The 21201-nt window shown below is 56.1% G+C and overlaps 1 protein-coding gene across 4 annotated transcripts; it reads left to right on the forward strand.

Moving 5' to 3' along the window:
* Positions 1 to 13091: 13091 nt before the first annotated feature.
* On the forward strand, positions 13092 to 20747 carry HOMER3 (homer scaffold protein 3). 4 transcript variants are annotated; one of them, XM_080797292.1, is made up of 10 exons: positions 13092 to 13247; positions 14998 to 15079; positions 15159 to 15315; positions 15558 to 15689; positions 16787 to 16894; positions 17700 to 17821; positions 18285 to 18441; positions 18771 to 18878; positions 18974 to 19060; positions 20108 to 20747. In XM_080797292.1, the coding sequence occupies exons 2-10, from the start codon at positions 15066 to 15068 to the stop codon at positions 20297 to 20299; spliced, it is 1077 nt and encodes a 358-aa protein (XP_080653418.1). In that variant the 5' UTR covers positions 13092 to 13247; positions 14998 to 15065; the 3' UTR covers positions 20300 to 20747. The 4 variants fall into 4 exon arrangements, with proteins under 4 accessions (XP_080653418.1, XP_080653421.1, XP_080653419.1 ...); XM_080797293.1 differs by lacking the exon at positions 13092 to 13247 and adding an exon at positions 13839 to 13931; XM_080797295.1 differs by lacking the exon at positions 18974 to 19060 and having other exon boundaries at positions 13097 to 13247; positions 20108 to 20593.
* The last annotated feature ends 454 nt before the right edge of the window (positions 20748 to 21201 follow it).

Here is a 21201-nt window from a genome sequence, read left to right on the forward strand (position 1 = left end):
CTCCAAATCCTCCTGTGATCTTCCAACCTGGTGGGAATAGAACTCAAACTCCCCACCAAGGCCCTGCCCCATCTGGACCCTCCCACTACCCCTACCTGCAAGTGAGCTCAAGCTACTTTTTGTCTACCTCTGTCACATACGTCATTCCCACCGCTAGGCGGTTTGCACATGCAATGCCCTCTACAGGAACTCCTCCTGTATCTGCCCCTTTCACTGAGTTCCTCTGTCCCTTAAGTCTAGCTATCCCCCTCCCTGGGGAGCCTTATCCCACTCCCCCAGTCCAGGTCTGGCTCCTTGATATACGCTCTCATTGAACAAATTCTTTTCTTTCCAAATAGCTCTGTTCATACTTAGACATTCATTTCTCTGACTATATCTTCTGCACTGGATCATTGCTCCACAGGGACAGGCCCAGGTCTCTACTTGTTCCCAGTAGCATCCCAGGCTCAGCCCAGAGCCAGCACACAGTAGGACTCAATGAGTGCCCAATAAACCTCTTCCATCACCTCATCCTCCCCACCCAGGCTAGGACCTCCCTTTGCCATTCTTTCCCCCATGTGATCCCTCTGGATTGCAGGCTGGGAAAGGAACCAGCATCTCAGCCCTGAAGTTCCCTCTATGTCCCTCTTTCAGTGCCGCATGTCCCAAATTATCCCTGGTCTCCTCCATCCTCCTCACCTACTCCGGTGAGCCTAAAACCAGGGGAGCCCCTGATGCCTCTCATGCCCAAACCCACATGCACTCAGGTCCCTGGTCCTCAGCTGTTTGGCTGACCGTTTGCTATCCCCATGGCTCCCAGGTTCCCACCCAGACCCCACCTGGACTCCTCCCTAGACCCCACGTATGGCTCACCCCAGAGAGTCATGCCTGGCCCACCTCCCTTGCTCATACACCTTCATGGCTCCCCAGTACCCTCAGGTGCTAGAGGGAGGGCCCCGTTGCTGCCCTGCTGGCCTGGAGGCCCTGCCCTTGTGTGAAGGGCCCACTGGAGGCCAGGAAGCCTGGGAGGAAGCCAGAGAAGAGGCTTCAGATCCCAGTACTTATCCCTTGCCCACTCCAGCCAAAGGCTGCTGGGCCATAGGGAGAGCCTGTTTTTGAAGGTGAGAGGCAGCCTGCCACTCACTAGCCCCTCAGCCCCGCAGGGCCCACACACCTCTTACTTACAGCCTCACAGAAAAGTGCAGCCTCTGCTAATGGCCTGAGGCCACCACCAGCTCTGCTTGCTGGCCTGAGACCCCGCCCTACTGTTCCTGAGCCCCGCCCCTCACCTGCTGCCTTCCCCTGCCCCAGCCCCCTGGCCTGGCCCCTGGGGGACACACAGCCCCACTGAAGCAGTTGCCAGCCCACAGAGGCCCAGACTGAGGCCATCTCTCACTCCCATTTCACAGGAGGGAACCACTCTCTTAGAAACCCACGATGGTAACAATAATTGATGTGTCGAGTAGCCTCAAAGCAGGGAACTTCCTGTCTGTTTCAGGAGCAGGTGCGGAGTGGCCTCAAAGGCTGAGCAGTTTTGCAAGAGGGGAAGGAGAAAGGGCATTCCAAGTGGAGGGCACTGCTCGGACAAAGGTGTGGTGGCCGAAGGGGTGGGAGGGGAATTGGAGGTCTGCGCTTGACCTGGTGTCATTACACTGTGGGGAACAGTGGGAGATAAGGCTGAGCTGGATCACAGGGGGCTTGGATGCCTGTAAGAACCATAACCGGTTCCAGCATTTATTGAGCACCTACTGTATGCAAGCTGTCCGGCACTAAGTCCTGTTTATTTATGATGACTCCTCACACTGCCATTGGAAGACCATGCTCACAAGGGTAGGATGGAGACAGAACCAGGCCCTTAGGTGGTTTCCTCCCTGTTTGGGGGCAATTAATTCAGAGCGTCCAACAGGGAAGCATGTCGACTGTTCCGCAGATGTTTAGTAGACACACAACTGGGAGGCCCCTCTGTTACCTCCATACAGGTTCCCCCAGGCGCTTAGGTTGGGCTGGGCTGTTTTGCTTTGTTTTTATTTTATTTTATTTTATTTATTTATTTGACAGAGATCACAAGCAGGCAGAGAGGCAGGCAGAGAGAGAGGAGGAAGCAGGCTCCCCGCGGAGCAGAGAGCCCGATGTGGGGCTCGACCCCAGGACCCTGGGATCATGACCCGAGCTGAAGGCAGAGGCCCCAACCCACTGAGCCACCCAGGTGCCCTACTTTGGTTTTTTTTTGTTTTTTTGTTTTTTTTTTCTCTGTCCAGAGAGTGCTTATGCTGACCAGGAACCAGGAACTGCAACCAATGGGGCCCCAGGGCTCGTGTTTTATGTTTGGAGACAGTTACAGGTGTCATCTCAAGCCAGGATAGGGCAACCCTTCTCTCCGCCACCCCCCACCCCTAGGTCCAACTCCGCAACCACTCAAGGCCTGGAGGCCCCTCCCTATGGCCAGAGCCCCAGCCTGTCACCTCCTAGGACACCTTCTTACCCTTACCTTGGGGAGTTACTCTTTGGAAAAGTTTCCGTTCACCTCCCACGCTCTGTGTGGTTAAAAGCACACCATTCATTTGCCCTCCGGCTGTTCATAAAACTAGACATCGAGGGAAATGCTTACAAGCCAAGAGAGGCCAGGAACTGTGTGACCCGCCTCTGCCCCCCACCTCACCTTGCCAGAATGCCTTTTCCGGGGGGTGGATTTTGCCTTTTCTCACTGGGCCCTGATCCCACTCTCTGTGGTATATTGTGCCCAGCCTTTTTGTGGGACATGACAGCGACCCCTGGATTCTGATGGTTGTTTCAGGAACATTCATGTATTCAACAAATTTTTACTGAGGACCTACTGTGCGCCCGGCAAGGTTAGTGGATGAGTGAACCAATACATGAATGAAACAATGTCAGGGAGAGATGGGAGTTACGAAGAAAGTAAGAGGACCCATGGAAAGTGCTAGAAGATATATGGGGGAGGTGGTTGGGTGTGGCAAGGGGAAGCTTCTGGAGGAGGTGGCATTTGAGCAGAGTTTTCAGGACTTTCTGGAAACCAGAGACGTCAGGTTGGGAGTCTCTGATTTTAATCCACATCACATCTTGCAAATCAACCGTCTCTAATATTTATTTGCAAATGTCAGATGTTCAAGGAAATGGACACATTCAGCCACTGCTGCTGGGAACAAATTGAGACATGGGGTACCAATATGGGAGGCAGTGTGGCCCTAGGTACCCATCAAAAGCCTTGAAAATATAATTCCACTTTAAAAAAATTTTTTTTTAAAGATTTTATTCTTTTATTCAACAGAGAGAGAAATCACAAGTAGGCAAAGAGGCAGGCAGAGAGAAAGGGAGAAGCAGGTTCCCTGCTGAGCAGAGAGTCCGATGCGGGACTTGATCCCAGGACCCTGAGACCATGACCTGAGCTGAAGGCAGAGGTTCAACCAGGTGTCCCTCCACTTTTTTTTTTTTTTTTAAGATTTTATTTATTTATTTGACAAAGAGAGATCACGAGTAAGCAGAGAAGCAGGCAGAGAGAGAGGGGGGAAGCAGCTTTCCCCCCTGAGCAGAGAGCCCGATGCAGGGCTCCATCCCAGGCCCCTGGGACCATGACCCGAGTGGAAGGCAGAGGCTTAACCCACTGAATCACCCAGGCGCCCCCCCACTTTTTTTTTTAAAGATTTTATTTATTTATTTGACAGAGATCACAAATAGGCAGAGAGGCAGGCGTGGGTGGGGGGAAGCAGGCTCCCCGCTGAGCAGAGAGCCCATTGCGGGGCTGAATCCCAGGATCCTGGGATCATGACTTGAGCCGAAGGCAGAGGTTTTAACCCACTGAGCCACCCAGGCGCACCCCCCCTTTTTTTAAAAGGATTTTTAAAAGGATTTTATTTATTTATTTGAGGGGGAGTGTGTGTGTGCACACACCAGTGAGCGGTAAGAGAAGAAGAAGGGGAGGAAGAGGGAGCGATTCCAAAGCAGATGCCCCTCTGAGAGCGGAGCCCTACTCGGGGGCTCGATCTCACGACCCCAAGATCCATCATAACCTGAGCTTCACCGACGGTGTCACCTAGGTGCCCCTGATTCCACTTTTAAGACTGTCCTCAAAAGGCATCCCTGCAGGAAATAACCTAGATGCCCAACCATAGGGGATCCATTTAAGAAATCACAAAGAGCCCCAGATGGGCCACAGTAAAGTCTGTCAACACAGGAGGGTAGATGGGCGTCCCTCCATGCGGAATGTGGTCCTCGACTGGTAAATCATATGTACACGGGACGCCTGGGTGGCTCAGTCCATTAAGTGTCTACCTTAGGCTCAGGTCATGATCCCAGGGTCCTGGGATCGAGTCCCTTGTGGAGCTGCCTGCTTGGTGGGGAGTCTGCTGCTCCCTCTCCCTCCATCCCGCCCTCTGCTTGTGCTCTCTCTCTCTCTGACAAATCAATCAATCAAATCTTTAAAAAATAATAAATAAATAAATCATGTATAGCAGGAGACAGTTGTGGCTGGAAAACATAAAAAAGAAAAAAATCTAGAATGAAATGAGCCATCATGTTCATAACAAGGATTTCTGGGTGTTGATTTTATTGTAAAAATTTCACGCACTCAACGGATATTTTGGGAACACATGGTGCGTGCCAGCCCATGCCCAGGGCAGAGACCACGTCTGGGTTGAGTTTCTTTTGCCAGTGGTTTGCAAACTTACCAGTGAGCACCAAGCATGTCATCAAGTGTATAATAAAGATTCATTCAGGAAATTAAATGCTATAAGGGAGCTATTTCGGTTATTTACATTACATTTGTGTTTTCTGAAGCTGTTTTTACACTGAGTCCATATTACATTGGCAATCAGAAAAGAAAACATGTAAAGATGCTTCTGTTAGAAGATGTACGTGTGTTAGAAGAGGGACGTGTTAGAAGATGTACGAGTCCCGCGACCTCCCTGCTCCCCTCCACCCAGCCCTCTGCCTTCGCAGCCACCCCTCCTTTCCTCTAGCCTGGCTCCTCCTGGCTTCTCATCAAGAGTGGGGGCCTGGGGCAGGTCTGGGCTCCTGGAACATGGGCAATTAAGATGAGACAGAGATTTCCAGATGGAGGAACTGAGGCTCAGAGAGGTAAAGTAAGCTCTCCAATGTCACACAGTGTAGAATTGTCAGGGGAAGCTGTCTCCTCCCAGAACTCCTTACTGTTCCTTAAATTGGACACAGGTCAAGCCCAAATTCCTTTCTTCTCTGTGGCCTTTTTATTGGGCTTCTATGACTGGGGCTTTATTGCTGATGGGGGAGATGGCACCCCCCTCCATGGAGGTCTGGCTGATTCTTCCATGAACTTTTTTTTTTTTTTTCCTTCCATGAACTTTGGGCAGAGATCACTGGTCTTCTCCTCAGTACCCACCTCCCATTGGGGTTGCTGGGCCCCCGAGGAGCCTCAGCCCCAGGACCTCAAAGAGCCCCCGTCTGGGGAAGCCAAGTCAGACACATTCATTCTCAGCTCCATTGGGTCAGGCTTGAGCCACGTGCTCTGTCTGAAGAGCCTGGAGGGCTGCATGGAGGAGGGGACACAGAACTGGGGCTTGAAGAAGGAGAGTGTTAGACTGAGAAGAGCTGCACTGATGCACGGATAGGGAATCATGGATGATGCCTGCATTTGTGGGAAGGTGGGCAGATGGGGGGGTGGCAAGGTGAATGGGTGGGTGGTGAATGGGTGAATGGGTGGCTGGGTGGGTGGGCAGGTGAACAAAGAGGTACGGGAGTGGAGAGGAGGCACTTGGCCTTGGGCCTCTACACTCTGTAAGCACCGCCCCCACCCACCTCCCAGCAGCCCCAATGTAGAATGTCACAGTGGTGGCGCCCCACAGCGCCGCCTGCCTTGCGGCCCCTTCTCCCACCTGCCCCCGACAAGGGGTTCTTTTTTTTTTTTTTTTAATGATTTTATTTATTTATTTGACAGACAGAGATCACAAGTAGGCAGAGAGGCAGGCAGAGAGAGCGAGAGGAGGAAGCAGGCTCCCTGCTAAGCAGAGAGCCCGATGTGGGGCTTGATCCCAGGACCCTGCGATCATGACCTGAGCCAAAGGGAGAGGCCTTAACCCACTGAGCCACCCAGGCGCCCCCCCGACAAGGGGTTCTTGAAGGGCCAGCCCCTTCACTCATCTGACTCGTGGACACCTGACCTTGAACCTGCCTGATGTTGTCCAACACCACAGAGACCCAGGCTGGGCGCTATGACTGCTGGCTGGTGGAGAGCGCTGGCTGGTGTCACCTGCAGGTCCCTTGGCCAGATGCACCCTGTCTTGGACACAGGCCCCACTATGCAGTTTCTAGCTGGGCTCAGAGGCGCCCCCAGGAGACAGGTCAGCCTGCTGGGGAAATCCCTGGGAGTGGCCATTCTCCTAGGTCTGTAGTGCAAGTTTGCCTTCCTGTCCCTCACCCTCCTCACCTGGACCCTCACGGCAGTGGTGATGGTGGTGGGGGTGTCATGTGCACCCAGGCACCCCAGGCCCTTGTGGAAGGGGTACCCGGGAAGGCCCCCGATTGTAGCCTAGACATAGAGTCTCCCCCGTGTATGTAGTTGGTGCCCAGTGTGTGATCTTTTCTCTTCCCCGCAGTGGCCTCCCTCCCCCAACCCAGGGGACAGCAGGCTCCTCTGCGACCTCCTTTGGGGCCGCTCAGGGAAGCAGGTGCTTCCGTCCAGTTGGAGGCCTGGGATCTCAGCGATAAGTCCAGGGCCAAGATCAGGGCTAATGTGTGGGAGAGAAAGGAAGGCTGGACAAGGCAGAAAGAGGGTTGCTGAGATGGACTTCCTCCCTGAGGCCCTGGGAGGGATATAAACTCAGAGCCTGTGGACATCCCCAAAGAAATAATGATAGTGCTCACAACAATGTCATTTGTTTGTCAAGCACAGCCCCAGGATACCTTCTGCAGCGTGACAATGGAGGAGGAAAGTATTAAAATCAGTCCATCTGTCAAAAGCCTCCCATAGCTCTCCAGTGCTCAGAGTATAAAGCCCATACTCTTTGCTGGGGACTATGGGGCCCCTTGTGACCCAGCCTATGGGTCTGCCCAGCCCTAGTTCGTCCCCACAACTGACCCTGTTCTGGCCACACCCACCTCCTTGACGCTGCTGCTCCAAGGAGCTGCATTCCCACCCCAGGACCTTTGCACATACTGTTCCCCTGAATCACAACCTCATCAGAGCAGCCTTCACGGACCACCCATCTTTGCTTGTTGCTTTGCCTGGTTTTCTTTCCTTGGTAAATTGCTGTCAGAATCATCCTACCTCGTGGTCCATTTGTCTTGCTCACCAGGTAGCTGAAGCGCCCTGAGGTCAGAGCCTTCTGCAGTGCTGACACATAGTAGGTGCTCAATAAACATGCATTAACGGATTAACCCCCACCTTACAGAGAAGGAAGCCCCTTGAAAGGCCCCCACTGCATCCATGGAGACAGGCTGTTAGACCCCTGGAAGCTGAGCCTGGATTGTACCTAATCCGCCCACAGGAAAGTGAACGCTCCCTTCCCCCTCCTATGGGTAAATAAGCCTCCAAAAGCTGCAGAGAACAGGGTCTGGTCTCTCAGACCTGGGTTTAAGGCCAAGCTTTTCCACTTAGCCAGCTTTTAATTTGGGAAATTGGCTTGCGCCTCCTGAGCCTCCGTTTCCTTTTCTATAAAAATGGAGTTGGGGGCGCCTGGGTGGCACAGTTGGTTAAGTGTCAGTCTCTTATTTTGGCTCAGGTCCTGATCTCAGGGTCTTCAGATTGAGTCCCGCCTCAGGCGCTGCGCTGGGCGTGGAGCCCTATTGAGATTCTCCCTCTCCCTCGCCCTCTGCTCCTCCCCCATTCTCTCTCTCTTAAAAAGAAAGGAATTAAAGATAGGGCCAAGGAGATTCCTCCTGCTCTAGGGTCCCTTTGCTCCTACCCCTGCTGGGCAACAATAGGGCCCCTGAGAGGCCTTTCCCTGAGCTGGGACTCCAAGGAGCGCCCTCCTACCCCCTTACACCCCATCTGCAGGGGTTGTGGCAGTGGAAGGAGTCTGAGAAGGCTTCCTGGAGGAGACTGGTGTCAGAGCTGGCATTTCAGGCCATTGGTGGGGCTGAGTACAAAGGCTCAGTGGTGGGGCTAAGGGCAAGCATTCAGAGCTGGGCTTCAGCTGCTAGGACAATAGCAACACGGAGCCAGATTCTCCCTCTGAAGTCTCCAGCAGAGCCATGGAAGCTACCAGAGCAGGAAAGTGAGCAATGCATCCAGTTACAGGGATCCACAGAGCTGGTTTGGGGGCCACGCAGAGGGGCACATGCTGATTCTCGCCTGTGCCTCAGGACCAGGATTGGCCTCCCCTGGCAGACCGAGGGAGGAGGCTGCAGCATCTGAGTCACTCGGTTCCTGTAAGAACATTCGGCACCCAGCGGCCCCATGTGGGCTGTCACCAAGCGGGAACACGGCCCCCGGAGCCCCTCCGTGTTGCTTTCCCCACGGCTTCCCGCTCTCTGTTCCCACAGCTGTTCCTCAAGGCCACAGAAGGAGAGTAGGAGGAGAGGGCAGGCAGAGAGGAGGCCATGTAGGAATTTGGGAGCTTGGGGGGAAGGGAGCTTCCCTGGCAGAGGGTCCAGTGTGTCCTGGGGCTGTCTGGGCCTCAGGACTTTGTCTCAGATGGGAAAATGGAGGCTCGAAGAGAGGGAGGGTCTGCCCTCATTCTGCACATGTACAGATACCTGATTCTCTCTCAAGAGCTGCCCTGGAACTTGCGATGTAAATCTGATGATGTCCCTCCCTCTCTGTCTCCAAACTCTCCCATGGCTCCCCAGTACCCTTGGGACAAAACTCATATATTATACCACCACTTATGAGATCTCACCTGTGACCTTCTTAGCCCTCAGTGATCCCTACTCTCTTCCCATTCACTCCTCTCTGGCTATCCTGGGCCCCCACTGTTCCTCCAACACACTCAGTCCATCCCACCTCAGGGCCTTTGCATATGCAGTGCCCTCTGCCCAGAGTACTCTTTGTGAATTGTTATCCCCATCTGACCCCTCAGGAAAGGTGCAAAGAGAGGAGCTCACATGTTCAGTAACATTCATCAAACCGGTGGGAGTCGGGATTTGCACCCAGGCCCATCCAGCTAGCCGCCCCAGCCTTCTCCCCACAGTGGTGTCACATTTAAAACAGGCCTCCAGAGCCACGCACCTTAGAGCTGGATGATTCTCATTCCGTCCAGATCTTGCAGCTTCCAGCTGGGTGCCAAAGACTCTGAGGCCTGGGGCCCAAACCCCTAGCCCCCCTGCTCAGGGATCTTCTGGGCCAACCTGACCCCTAAATTTCCCACTGTCCCTCCTGATGTGGCCGCAATTATCCCGCCCCACTTTCTGCCCTTCATGCAGAAGGATGGCGGAACCTTCAAGGACGACACAGCCAAAAATAATCGGGCCCCGACCTACCTCCCAAAAGTGGGGCAGCCCCGCCCAGCCACCTGGCACCGCAGAGGTAATTAGTGCATGTGGCAAATGAGGGTAATTAGGTCTGTGGGAATCAAGCCACAGATCCAGGTTCGGAGTTCGGAGGGGGCTCAAGTGCTGCTTACCCCCACCCCTCACCCAACCCTGCTCCTGGGAGCTTAAGTCCATAACCCAGTGTCAGATGTCCTCTCCCATCCCAGCCCCTTCATGCCTTCCTGGGGGCTAGTTGTTTAATGAATTAACCTTGGCCTTGTGCAGAAGTTGAGTTGGATTTGAATTTAAGGTGGGGTCTCTTTCTAGTGATGAAGAATCATCAATATCAAGTCATCAAATTCACCTGTGCTAGGACCTCTATTCATCCACTCCATGCTGGGAGATATCAAGCCCAAGAGTGGCCTCAGCTCAGCCTTGAGAGGCCTTCAGGCTCGGGGAGTGACAGCTAGACACAGATGCCCCCAGTACCTAGGATCAGGGTTGGGTCAGAAGGAGGGAGGATGTTGGGGAAGGTCTAGAGGGAGACATGGGAGGGCTTCTCAGAGAAGAGGGCATTGAAGGTGGGACTTTGAGGGATGAATAGGAGCTTCACAGGATGCTATGGTCTGGTGACTGGCCCTATTGCCCATGTCTGGGGGAACATGGAGAAAGAGGAGTAGTGTGGCTAGAGGAGCACTTAAGGGCCCCCTAGCTAAAGATTTAGACGTTATCATGCCAAGTTGGACCCATTTCTGCCCTTGAAAGCTCATGCCCGGTTGGGATCCTTCAACCCACAAAAGAAAATCTGAAGAATTTAGCTCAGGATCAAAACCGTATGTCCAGACAGCCAAGAATAAGTGTAATGTTACGACAACCAGCATTTATTAAACTCTCAGGGTCATGCCCTTTTCACACAAGGACTTGTTGGATCCTTAAAGGAAACTTCAGAAATGGGCACCATTTTTATGTCCATTTTATAGATGGGGTAACTAAGGCACAGAAAGGGAAAATGGCTTCTTTAAGGTCACACTGCTAGTAAGAGTCAGGGCTGGATGTCAGTCCCTGGTCATGTGATTCTGGAGACCACCAAGGACCAAGACCAGGGATTAGAGATCTTCTCCTTCTTGAAGCATTTAAAGAGTTCCTGCTGCAAGTCAGGCTTGGTCTAGGTGCAGACCCATGGAAGAGGTGGACAGTAACCAAATCATGTCATAAACAGATCTAAGTGACCACTGTCATCCACACCTGGGCATGTGGCTTTGAGAAAAGGTGACAAACTCCCTTTGATCTGGTGTGATAGGAACTCTCTAGGGAAGAGAAACAATTTATCTCAGTCCACAGGAGGGTCAGAGGCCAGAGTCTAACCCACAAGAGCCACTCTGCAAATGCAGCCTCCCTAGAGCCAGATAAACTGTTCAAGTCTCCGCTTGGTCCCTTCTGTGACAGGAAGTTCATTTTCTTATATCTTCTCTCAGGCCCAAAGGAAAGCTATCACTTCTTATCAGCCACCCTGGGGTGGTGGCCTCTGCCCAGTCTGTAAGGACATCCCCAGGCAGAAGAGGGCTCAGGCTGGGGTGGAGGTGGTAGCTTAGGGCAGCCGCCTACCTGACTACCCAGAGGAAGGTGAGGAGCTGCTTGTGTTACCTGGATTCTCCTGCCTCCTCCCTGTACGCCCAGCCCTGTATGCTTACAGCCCATTCTCCAGGTGAAAAAAGTGAGGTCCACACTGACAAAGCCACTCCCTCAATTTGTACTTGAGTAGCACAACTTCAGGTCAGGGCTGCTCAAGGCGACCTCCATCCTAACTCCTTCTGGAGGCCTTTGAGTGGGGCCCAGGGAAAGAATTCAACTCCCCACTCTCCCTCATGTTGTTGCCTTCTGCCCACACAAGGAGTAAAGTCTGCCTGGGCCCCTCTCTTGGCTGCCCCCACAGAATGGCCACCTGGCCCTGGGTCTGCCGCCGGCCAGCACTCAGCACACCCTGAGCGGCTTCCAGAAGCCTAAGCCCTGTCGGCACCTTTCCCAGTTACTTTTTTTTTTAATCATTTTTTTTTGGTAATAAGGAAAAGTCACTCTTTGCACAGAACAGACGGTATTTTCTTTGTTCCCCACAATGTTCAAAGCGTTTTGTGGCTTCAGGCCTGAAAGCTAAGCCAAATCCTTTGCTTGTGCAGATGCCTGGTGAAGTTGAAAGCAGTTGGGGAAACTGAGCCTGAGCCTCAGTTTCCCTAGCACCTCATACTGGGTGAGGCTGGGGCTCCAGGATGGGCTAGCCCTCCAAAGAGTGCCCAGACCTGGCCGCCACGGAAGTGATCACAGATAATACAGATCAGGGATCCCAGAGAAAGTGATGGGGGCCCAGTGCAAAACACGGCAGGATCCCTTCCAAGCCCCAGAGAGTCAGAAAAGCTTCCAAGAGGAGAGGGGCCAGTGGAGCTGATCCTGGAAAGACAAGGCAGAATATACGCCTGCAGAAAAGGCTTTCCAGGTGGAGGGAAGAGCTTGGGCAAAGGTAACTCCATCTTGGCCCAGGCATAAGTCTCCAGAAACCACGTGACCTAGAATTCACCTAAAGGTGATTTGAAGATAGCTCCAGCCCAGATGTATGATTCTTGTCAGCAGGGTAAGCGGAAAGAAAAGAACAGAGAAAGGAGACAGGACAGAGAAGATGAAAAGCAAAATCTCCGAGGTCGTCAGAAAGTTCAGACACGAGGTTCTGAGCTTTAGGGATCTGCGGGCCTTGGTTTGGGGGAGCTGCAGCCCCTCTATCCACGACTCCGATGGCCCTGCGTGACTTTGGAGGAGCCCAGAGAAAGGGCAGCCGCAGGATAGACAAGTGGGTCCCACAGGTAGACTCGGGTCTGGGGAAGATGATCCTGGCGGCTCATCTTGAGAAGGACCCCCTCTTGGCAAGTGTACAAAGGGCTCCCTCTGATCAGAGATGGCAAACCCAGACCTGAGGACCTCCAGGGGATTCACTCATTTGGTGGGAATAGGGTCCCATCCGCCCTAGGTTCTTGGGGCCCTGCAACAGAGCAATACTGATAATCCCACCATGGTTGGTATCCGTTCCTTCCTCTCCTGGGAGACAAGGTGGGCAGAAGCTGCTCCCCAACCGGGGATCAGAGCTAGGTGGGAAGTCAGGCAGGTAGGACTCTGATGGAACATCCCTGATCAAGCCTCATGAAGTGCCTACTGTTTGCCTCTCCCAGCCTGTCTCTTTCATTTCCTCTGTGGGTAACGCCCACAGAGCACCTACTGTGTGCAGACACGGCCCTCTGTGCTGTAGAGGTGCCCAGCCCCAAATCCCTGTCCGGTGGAGAGGGATTCCCATCAAAAGCAGAAGGTGATGACCTCAGGCAGCTAGAGAACGGGCAGCAGTGTCCTGGAGGGTCAGGGCCACCCCTGACAGGAGGATGAAGTCACGTTCTCCACCCGTCTGTCTCCAGTGTCTCTCTCTGATACCTCTGCTTCTGGGTCTGGGTCTCTGTCCCCATCCTCACCCCCTGTCCCTCTTCCCTGGGACTCCCTCCCAGGGCTGGTCCTGTCCCGCCTTCCTCCTGGCTTCCGCCCCTCCCTCTCCCCCTCCCCCCCGCCGCGGAGGGCCGGCAGGGGGCGCTGCGGGGCGGCCTCGGCAGCCCGGGGAGGCGGGGCGGGCGGCGGCCGCGTCGGGACCGGCCGCGATGGGACCGGAGGCGGCGCGGGCGGCGGCGGAGGCGCAGACAAAGGCGCGGGCGGTGCGGAGGGAGGCGCGGAGGGCGCGGGCCCCGGAGCCAGCAAGCGAGCGGGGCGCCCGGCTGCGGGGAGTCGGCGGCGCGGGGCAGCACCCGACTCGCGCCCGGACACTCGCGGGGCGCCGAGCCCGCAGGGTGAGCCCGGCTGTCCGAGCCTGCGCCGGGGACGCGGGGGGCCCGAGGTTCCAGGGCCAGGGGGAGGGCGCGGCGGGTCCCCGAAGTTCCGGACAGGGTGGCTGGAGGCGGCTCGGGGAGCCGCGAAATTCCGGGGCTTGAGAGGGTGCGGGGGCCTCGAAGTTCCGGAGTCGGGGTCGGAGAGGGCACAGGGTGAGGGGTTCCCAAAGTTCCGGACCGGGCGTTGGAAGAGGCTGCGATGTCCCCGACGTTCCCGGCCTGGGGTAGGGAGGCGGCGCGAGGAGATCCCGAAATTCCGGACCCGGGGTTGGAGAGGTGGCAGGGAGTCCCCGAAATTTAGGAGTCGGAGGTGGCGCGAGGGATCCCCGAAGTTCTGGACCTGGGATTGGAGGAGGCGGAGAATGTGTCCCCGAAGTTCTGGGCCCGGAGTTGGGGGGCGTCGCGCGGATCTCGGAAGTTCCCGGGTCGAGGGTGGCACTTCCCGAAGTCGGGGCGCGTATTGGGCGCCCCGCTTCTGACGCGGATGGGAACTCCTTCCTTACTGAATATCAGGCCCCCCGGACTGGGGCGCATGGGGTGGGGCTTCGCCCCCACACGCAATTGGGGATCCTGGGCACCGGGCGGGGTCGGGGCCTCCTCCCGGAGCCCCGCGGGCCGGCGGCGTCCGAGGCACATGACTAGTTGGTGAGTAACTTTCCCCAAAGCTGCAAGTCGCTGCAGGACCGTCAGGGCCGGAAGGGCCTGTGTTTCTGGGACCCCTGCACCCTGGAACCCTGCTTCGCTCCAGGACCTGCTCCCAACCCAGGCCAGAGCTGCCGCCCCTCCCCCACACAGGGACTCCGGTTTCAGACCCTGTGACCGGGGCAGCAGCTGCCCAGGACGGGGGGGGGGGGGGGATCCCTCCTCTGACCCAAGGAGGCCGCTCCGCGGGGGGCCTCCCTTCCCCCACTTTGCCACCTCCCTTCCCCAGGTCCCTGCTGGTCCCCTACAGATCCCCCAGGGTGCAGGTTTTGGGGGCACAGAGGTGAGGGTCAGGAATTCTCCAGGGCAGCCATTCCTGGTTTCTGTGGGGTTCTGACTGAAGGCATCAAGAGGGGCTGGGGAGCCCCCTCTCCCAATCCTTGATGCCACCCAGCCCAGCCCTATTGGGATTGAGTGGGTATGGGTGACCAGGAACTGGGTACCGAGATAAACTTGTTTGGTTACATCTTATCTTTTTAACTAGACTGGGAGCTCCCTGGGGATTTGGACTCTGACTCCAAGGTGTGCTTCTGCCCTACAGTGGAAGTTGAGGGGTCCCCCTGTGGATTCTGGGGGTGGGGGACTAGTCTCCCAGTAGGCGCCTGGTCCTGCCCCACATTTAGATGGAGATCCCGGTTTGGGGAGTAATGAGTGAATGTGGCAGAAAATACCAAGCAGGAGTTCACCTTGGCCTTCTCTACCTACCCCAAGATTGAGGGGGTGTCACTGGGGGGTTCAGTAAACAGCATGCTGAGAAGTTTATGCTGGGATATCAAGGGCCACCTATCTCCTCTCAGAGAGCCATCTCCTGCTCGGCGTATGTGGGGGCTTCCTCGATGGAGAGGGACAGGGTCTTTTTGCTCTGAGTGATCTGCTGATGCCCTTACCTTTTTGACTGACGATCTATGAATGGTGTACCTTGGCAGTGGGTCCTGAGGTTGGACCTGCTTGGTTTCCTTAAGCCTGTCCTGGAGAGACACTCACAAGCCCCCTCTCCCCCCCCCCCCAGAGACTGAGCCCGCAGCTCCTGCCCTCCCTCTGGCTGCTTCTTGGAGCCCACCCAGCCCAGCCTGACCAATGTCCACAGCCAGGTGAGCCCCCGCCTCCCCAGCTTGGCCCTGAGTCCCCTGGGTGCTGCCCAGCCCCTCTGAAAATGCTCTCCCCCTGCAGGGAGCAGCCCATCTTCAGCACACGGGCGCACGTGTTCCAGATTGACCCAGCCACCAAACGGAACTGGATCCCCGCGGGCAAGCACGCACTCACTGTCTCCTACTTCTACGATGCCACCCGCAATGTCTACCGAATCATCAGCATTGGGGGTGCCAAGGTCCTGGCAGGGCCTGGGTGGGGTGGCAGGCTCCTGGAGTCTCAGACACAGGCCTGGGTCTGGTCATTGCCTTGCTGTGTGCCTGGGGGATGGGGGTTGGGAGGAGCCCAGAATCAGTCTCCCTCCTGCAATGGCTCACACCAAGGATCTCTCAGGAACTAATATAAAATAACACCCTGGGGGTTTCATGTTCATTATTATCAGTCTCATCAACCTTGAATTTTGTGTGTCCCACCCCCCAGGCCATCATCAACAGCACTGTCACCCCCAACATGACCTTTACCAAAACCTCCCAGAAGTTCGGGCAGTGGGCAGACAGTCGCGCCAACACTGTCTATGGCCTTGGCTTTGCTTCTGAGCAGCATCTGACCCAGGTGGGCTTGCAGGGTTCCATGGTGGGAGGGACAGGGCTGGGCCTGGGTCTTCTCCCAGGTACACTGGGGCCCCTGGGCAGGTGCTGCAGGATGGGCCTCAGAGTTAGATAACCCTTCCTGGTTCCCTGGATCATGTCTCAGCTCGGCGGGCCACCTACTCCAATTTTGGACACACCCTGACCTTCTCTGGGTGCCTGGGACGGGCTGGGAGTTCCCTCACACACCCTAGCACTCACTACCTTCATTCGCCTCCCTCCACCCTCTGCTGTCTCCAGACTTCAATATTGTCTCATCCCATTTTTTCCCCGGATGGATAGTGCTTTCTGATTCCTAATGAGATCGTGAGGATTCTCTTGCTTCTAGAAGCTTTCATTTTCCTTTCAAATTTAGGTCTTGAATTAATTTCTGTGGGTGGTATAAGGCAGGAGTATTTTTTTCCCACTGAGTATTCAGTTGCTGCTGGACTGTTTTTGGAAATGACTTCCTCCCTCCCCCCACCCACCCCACCAATGAATGGCACTGGCCCCTTTGCCCCAATCAAGTGACTGTTTGTACACATTTTTTTTTTAAATTATTGTTCAATGAAAGAAACTTATTTTAAAATGAAAAACAGCGTATCCTACCCACCCTAATTGGAAAACTGGTAGCGTGGTAAAGGTAATACAGTAGGAGAACAGGGCGATTTACATTCTCCCTGGGCACAGGTGCCCTCTCAGAGGCTCTGAGCCCAAGACTTGCTTTTTCTTTGTTATAAAACGATATTCACAAGTGTCCCCGGCACTAAAGAGAGCACCCACCTGAGGCTCTCCTTGCTGAAATAAGCCAGACTGAGAGGAAAAGGGGAGCCCTTTCTCAAGGTGGCTCGGTGTAATCCACTTCCGTGAACATCCCACCCCCGCCACGATACTCAGTCTGCTCGCTGGGACATTTTCCAAGCTTCTTCCAGTTCATGAAATGAGAGGATATGCGTGGCTCCTAAAATCCCTCCCAGAGCGACAGGGCTGGCGCTGGATGGGGGTGACCAAGTGGGGCCCTAGGAGAGGGGGCTGGGTTTTCTTTGATTGATTGTTCTGCTTCTCCGCCCTGCCCCGCCCCAGTTTGCTGAGAAGTTCCAGGAAGTAAAGGAAGCGGCGAGGCTGGCCAGGGAGAAATCTCAGGATGGGGGGGAGCTCACCAGTCCAGCCCTGGGGCTCGCTGCCCACCAGGTCAGTACTCCCTGTCCCATGCCTGCTAGTCACTCAGCTGCTCCTGAGGGCCCGGGTGCTGTGTGGGTGCCCGGGACCAGTGCTCACAGATCGGTCAAACTAGACCTACAACAGGAGCGTTGGAGGGAAAGTGTCAGGAGCTGGGGGTCTGGCTAGGCTTGGATCCCGAAGGCCTGGAAACCAGCTTAGATGGCAGAGTAGAAACCTGGAGGTTGAAATAGCTAAGTAGCAGCTAGGCGGCAGAGTGAAGAACTGTCCTGGGAGCCTTCCCCCATTGATTTATTCAGCAGAATTTACCGACCACCTACTGTGTGCCAGGCCCAGGGCTGGAAAAGAGGGTTATAGAGATGAAAAAGCAGGCTCCTGGTCCAGGCAGTGAATTCAGCGTGGAAGAGAGCTTCCCGTCTGAATCTTAAACTCATGTTGAAATTTGGCCCCAGGAAGGGTAGTGCCATGAGGGGATAGCACAGAGGTTTCACAACGCTCCCCCGACCTTTGCAGATTTTGAATATCTCAGTGGGTTTATTTAGACTAGCCTGCTTCAGGTGTGCTCCTGGGGACTTGATGAGAGCCCAGGCAGGCAAGGTGGGGGTACAGTTCCCGGAGCTCTGGCCCAGGGGTCATGGGGAACCATAGAGGGTGGATGAGGAGAGGAAGGGCGTGCTCGAATCCCAGCGCTAGAAAGGACTCCTGTCTTCCGTCATAACCCCAGTAGCATCAGCCCTGACCCCAACCATGACCTAACCAACCGGTCCTTTACCGAAGCCGGCCCCCAGTGTGACCTCGCTTCTGCCCATACCCTTAGGTGCCCCCAAGCCCCCTCGTCAGCGCCAACGGCCCCGGCGATGAGAAACTGTTCCGTAGCCAGAGCGCGGACGTCCCCGGCCCCGCGGAGCGCGAGCGGCTCAAGAAGATGCTGTCGGAGGGGTGAGGCGGGTGGGGCGGGCATAGCGCGTGGCGGGACGGAAGGCGCGGAGAGGAGCTTCCTTGAAGCGGGGGGTGGGGGGCGCGACCCGCCGCGGGATCTGTGTACCCAAGGCCCGGGGAGGGGAGGGGGCTAACTCGGGTCCTGCCGCTTCTGGAGCGGACCGCGCCCCTCGAACGCGCTCCTCCTTTGATCACGCCTTTTCGGGGCTGACCCTGCCCCTACCTCGTCCGCCTCTCGGGACTAACCCTGCCTCGGCCACGCCTCCCCGACCCTCACCCGGTTCTGAGCACGCCCCGATGGGCTGACCCCGCCCCCGACAGGCCGCGCTCCCCCGGGATGTTCCCACCTGTGGCCCCGCCCCCAGCCCCGCCCCATCCCTCGCCCCGCCCCGCCCTGTACCCCACCCCCACCCCGCGGCAGTGCGGCCCGGCCTCGCCCCAGCCAACCCTCGCGTCCCTGCAGCTCGGTGGGCGAGGTGCAGTGGGAGGCCGAGTTCTTCGCGCTGCAGGACAGCAACAACAAGTTGGCGGGCGCCCTGCGAGAAGCCAACGCCGCGGCCGCCCAGTGGAGGCAGCAGCTGGAGGCCCAGCGCGCGGAGGCCGAGAGGCTGCGGCAGCGGGTGAGGGGACCCCTTCCAGAGACTCCAGGTGGCCCAGGCAGCTTGGGAGCCCCTGCCTCCGCATGTCCTATCCGTCCTGGGTTCACTGCCTGGCTGAGTGATCTCTGCAGGTCCTTTCTCTGAGCCTCAGTTTCTTGTTCTGTATTATGGGTCTGAGAGAATGCCAACCTTTGTCAAACCACCTAAAGTCCTCCCTGCTTGGAGGTGGTAGCCCCAATCAGAGGGGGTTGAGTGCCTCATCAGGGGTGTGACTGAGCAAAGGACAGATTTCCCAGGGGTCAGGAGAGTGCAGGCTGAGGTGTCAGGGCCTGACTTTCCTGTCCACACAGGTAGCTGAGCTGGAGGCCCAGGCAGCCGCCGAGCAACCCTCAGCCAGTGAGAAGGAAGGGAGCCAGGCACTGGAGCAGCTGGAGGCATTAGTGCAGACAAAGGACCAGGTGAGCACTGAGTGTGTGTCCCTGGGCTTCATCTTCCCTGACCTCCTACAGGGGAGCCAGGACCCCCAGAATAGACCCTGGGAACTCTTCTGTAGGAGATCCAGACGCTAAAGAGCCAGACCGGTGGACCACGTGAGGCCGTGGATGCCACCGAGCGGGAGGAGACACAGCAGAAAGTGCAGGTGTGTGTTGCTGTAATGGGACAGGGTGTCCCAGCCCCCTCGCTCTGTGGGACGGACCTGGGGTTTTTCCTTCCTGATGGGTCCTGGGCAGCTGTATGCCTCTCCAAGCCTCAGTTTCTTCACCTGTAAGTGGGGTCTGGAAGAGATTTACCCAAGGTTGTGAAGGATTGGGAGGACCAGGGGCAGGGCATGTCTGCATTGCAGCCAGTGTTTTGTGAAAGACAGTTATTAGTACAATGTTTCATTCTTTGACTAGGCAAGAAATTTTTTAAAAGATTTTATTCATTTATTTGACATAGAGTACGGCAGTGGGGGGAGGAGGGCAGAGGGGGAGGGAGAAGCATGCTCCCTGCTGAGCAGGGAGCCCAACATGGGGCTCGATCCTAGGACCCTGAGATCATGACCCAAGCCGAAGGCACATGCTTAACCAATTGAGCCACCCAGGCACCCCTCAGCAAGCAATTTTTGAGTCCCTGCTGAATTGCCGTGCTTGACCCCATCAAGTCCTCAGGGTCAGGAGCCTGCATTTGAACCCAGGTCTGACTGGTCTGGCTTTCACTGAAGACTTTTTCTGAGAAATGTTCGTGGTGAATGTTCCGAGTCCAGCAGGTGAAGATGTTTAAGGATCTGGGGACCCAGAAGAGAGAAGTTGGGGAAATGCTCCCTCTTGTCTTCTGGGCAGAGTGCTCAGCCTGTGCAAAGGCCCTGAGGTGGGGAGAAACTCAACATGTTCAAGGAACCACAAGGAAGCCAGCAAGTCTGAGCTGGAATGAGCAAGGAGGGAGGGATATGGATTTTGTTCCTAGCCTGATGGGTCACAGAAGGGTCTTGAGCAGAAGAGGGATGTGATCAGTTCTATGCCCTTTATATTGGCCAAGGGCTCAGGGAGTGTCTTGGAAGAAGCTGCAGGGAGGGTGAGACGAAGGGGGCATGGCATGGTCCAGAGTGGGGTCTGATGGGATGGCACTCAGATGCTGGATGCCTCAAGCAGGACTGGTGACCCGAGACTTGTTGGGGCCCCAAATCTTGTCTACCCTCTCCCTGCAGGACCTGGAGACCCGCAATGCTGAGCTGGAACACCAGCTGCGGGCAACGGAGCGCAGCCTGGAGGAGGCGCGGGCCGAGCGGGAACGAGCTCGGGCTGAGGTGGGCCGGGCCGCACAGCTGCTGGACGTCAGGCTGTTTGAGCTGAGCGAGCTGCGAGAGGGCCTTGCCCGCCTGGCTGAGGGCACCCCCTGAGCCTGGCTGCAGGGTCAGCGTGGGAGCCGTGGGAGCCGGGGGCCTGCAGGAGCTGGTTTCAGACGCATGATTCCCGCCTGGAGCACGAGGCGGGCCGCGGGCGGCACAGTGGGCCATTCACCCTGGCAGGGACCGGGGGCCCCAACTCGGCCTGAGGAGGGCCTGGCCACAGTGCCCCAGCTGGCCCTGGTTGCTCACAGCTCAGGGGCTGTTTAGGGGGCTTTTCATTGTGTAGAATTTCTAGAATCCCTAGGGCGTGCGCTGGCGCCCAGATTACATTTCTAAGAGCGGCAGTGCGTGTGTGTGTGTTGTGTGTACACCCGGGCATCTAACCGCCGTCACTGCACCCTCTACCTGCTTCCTCTTGGATGCACCTCAGCTGTTCTGTTGGGCTTAGCAAGCCACTTGCCTGCGAGAAGAGTAAATTTCAGAGTCCAAGAAGCACATCATGCCACAGAGTCAGGAGTCCAGCTCTGCCCAGCACAGCTGTCCCCACTCCCTTGGGCTGAACTCCTCGTCTGGACTAGTTTGCCCTTAGGTGTCCCCTGGTTAAGCACCCCTCCCTTTACTCTGGCTATAAACCCCAGATTCCACCAGGAAGGCAGGTGGGGAAGCTTCTAGGACATGGTAGTGTTCACTACACACAGGCTTCATGTCGCTGAACCTGATGGCCATGTTTGGAGAATGGTGTCCTTGCAGTGCCCATTTTCTAGATGAGGAAACTGAGGCCCACAGGGGGCTTCTCAAACCCAAGGTCACCTGGCCAGAATGGCCAGCGCTATAATTCAAACCTTTGGCCTGGCCTGACGGGAATGGAGGACTGGGGTGGGATGGGGGGGTGACATGATGTCCTGGGGGCCTTGGGAAGCACCAGCAGCTGAACCCTCCTCCCCTGCCCCGAC

The sequence above is a fragment of the Martes martes genome (genome assembly GCF_963455335.1).
Source record: "Martes martes genome assembly, chromosome: 1".
Classification (NCBI taxonomy): Eukaryota; Metazoa; Chordata; class Mammalia; order Carnivora; family Mustelidae; genus Martes; species Martes martes.

Excerpts from the sequence above, each read along its gene's own strand:
- HOMER3 (XM_080797292.1), top strand. Across the intron at positions 16,895-17,699 it reads TGGGGCTCGCTGCCCACCAG|GTGCCCCCAAGCCCCCTCGT; the intron begins GTCAGTACTCCC and ends CCATACCCTTAG. Across the intron at positions 18,442-18,770 it reads CCGAGAGGCTGCGGCAGCGG|GTAGCTGAGCTGGAGGCCCA; the intron begins GTGAGGGGACCC and ends CTGTCCACACAG.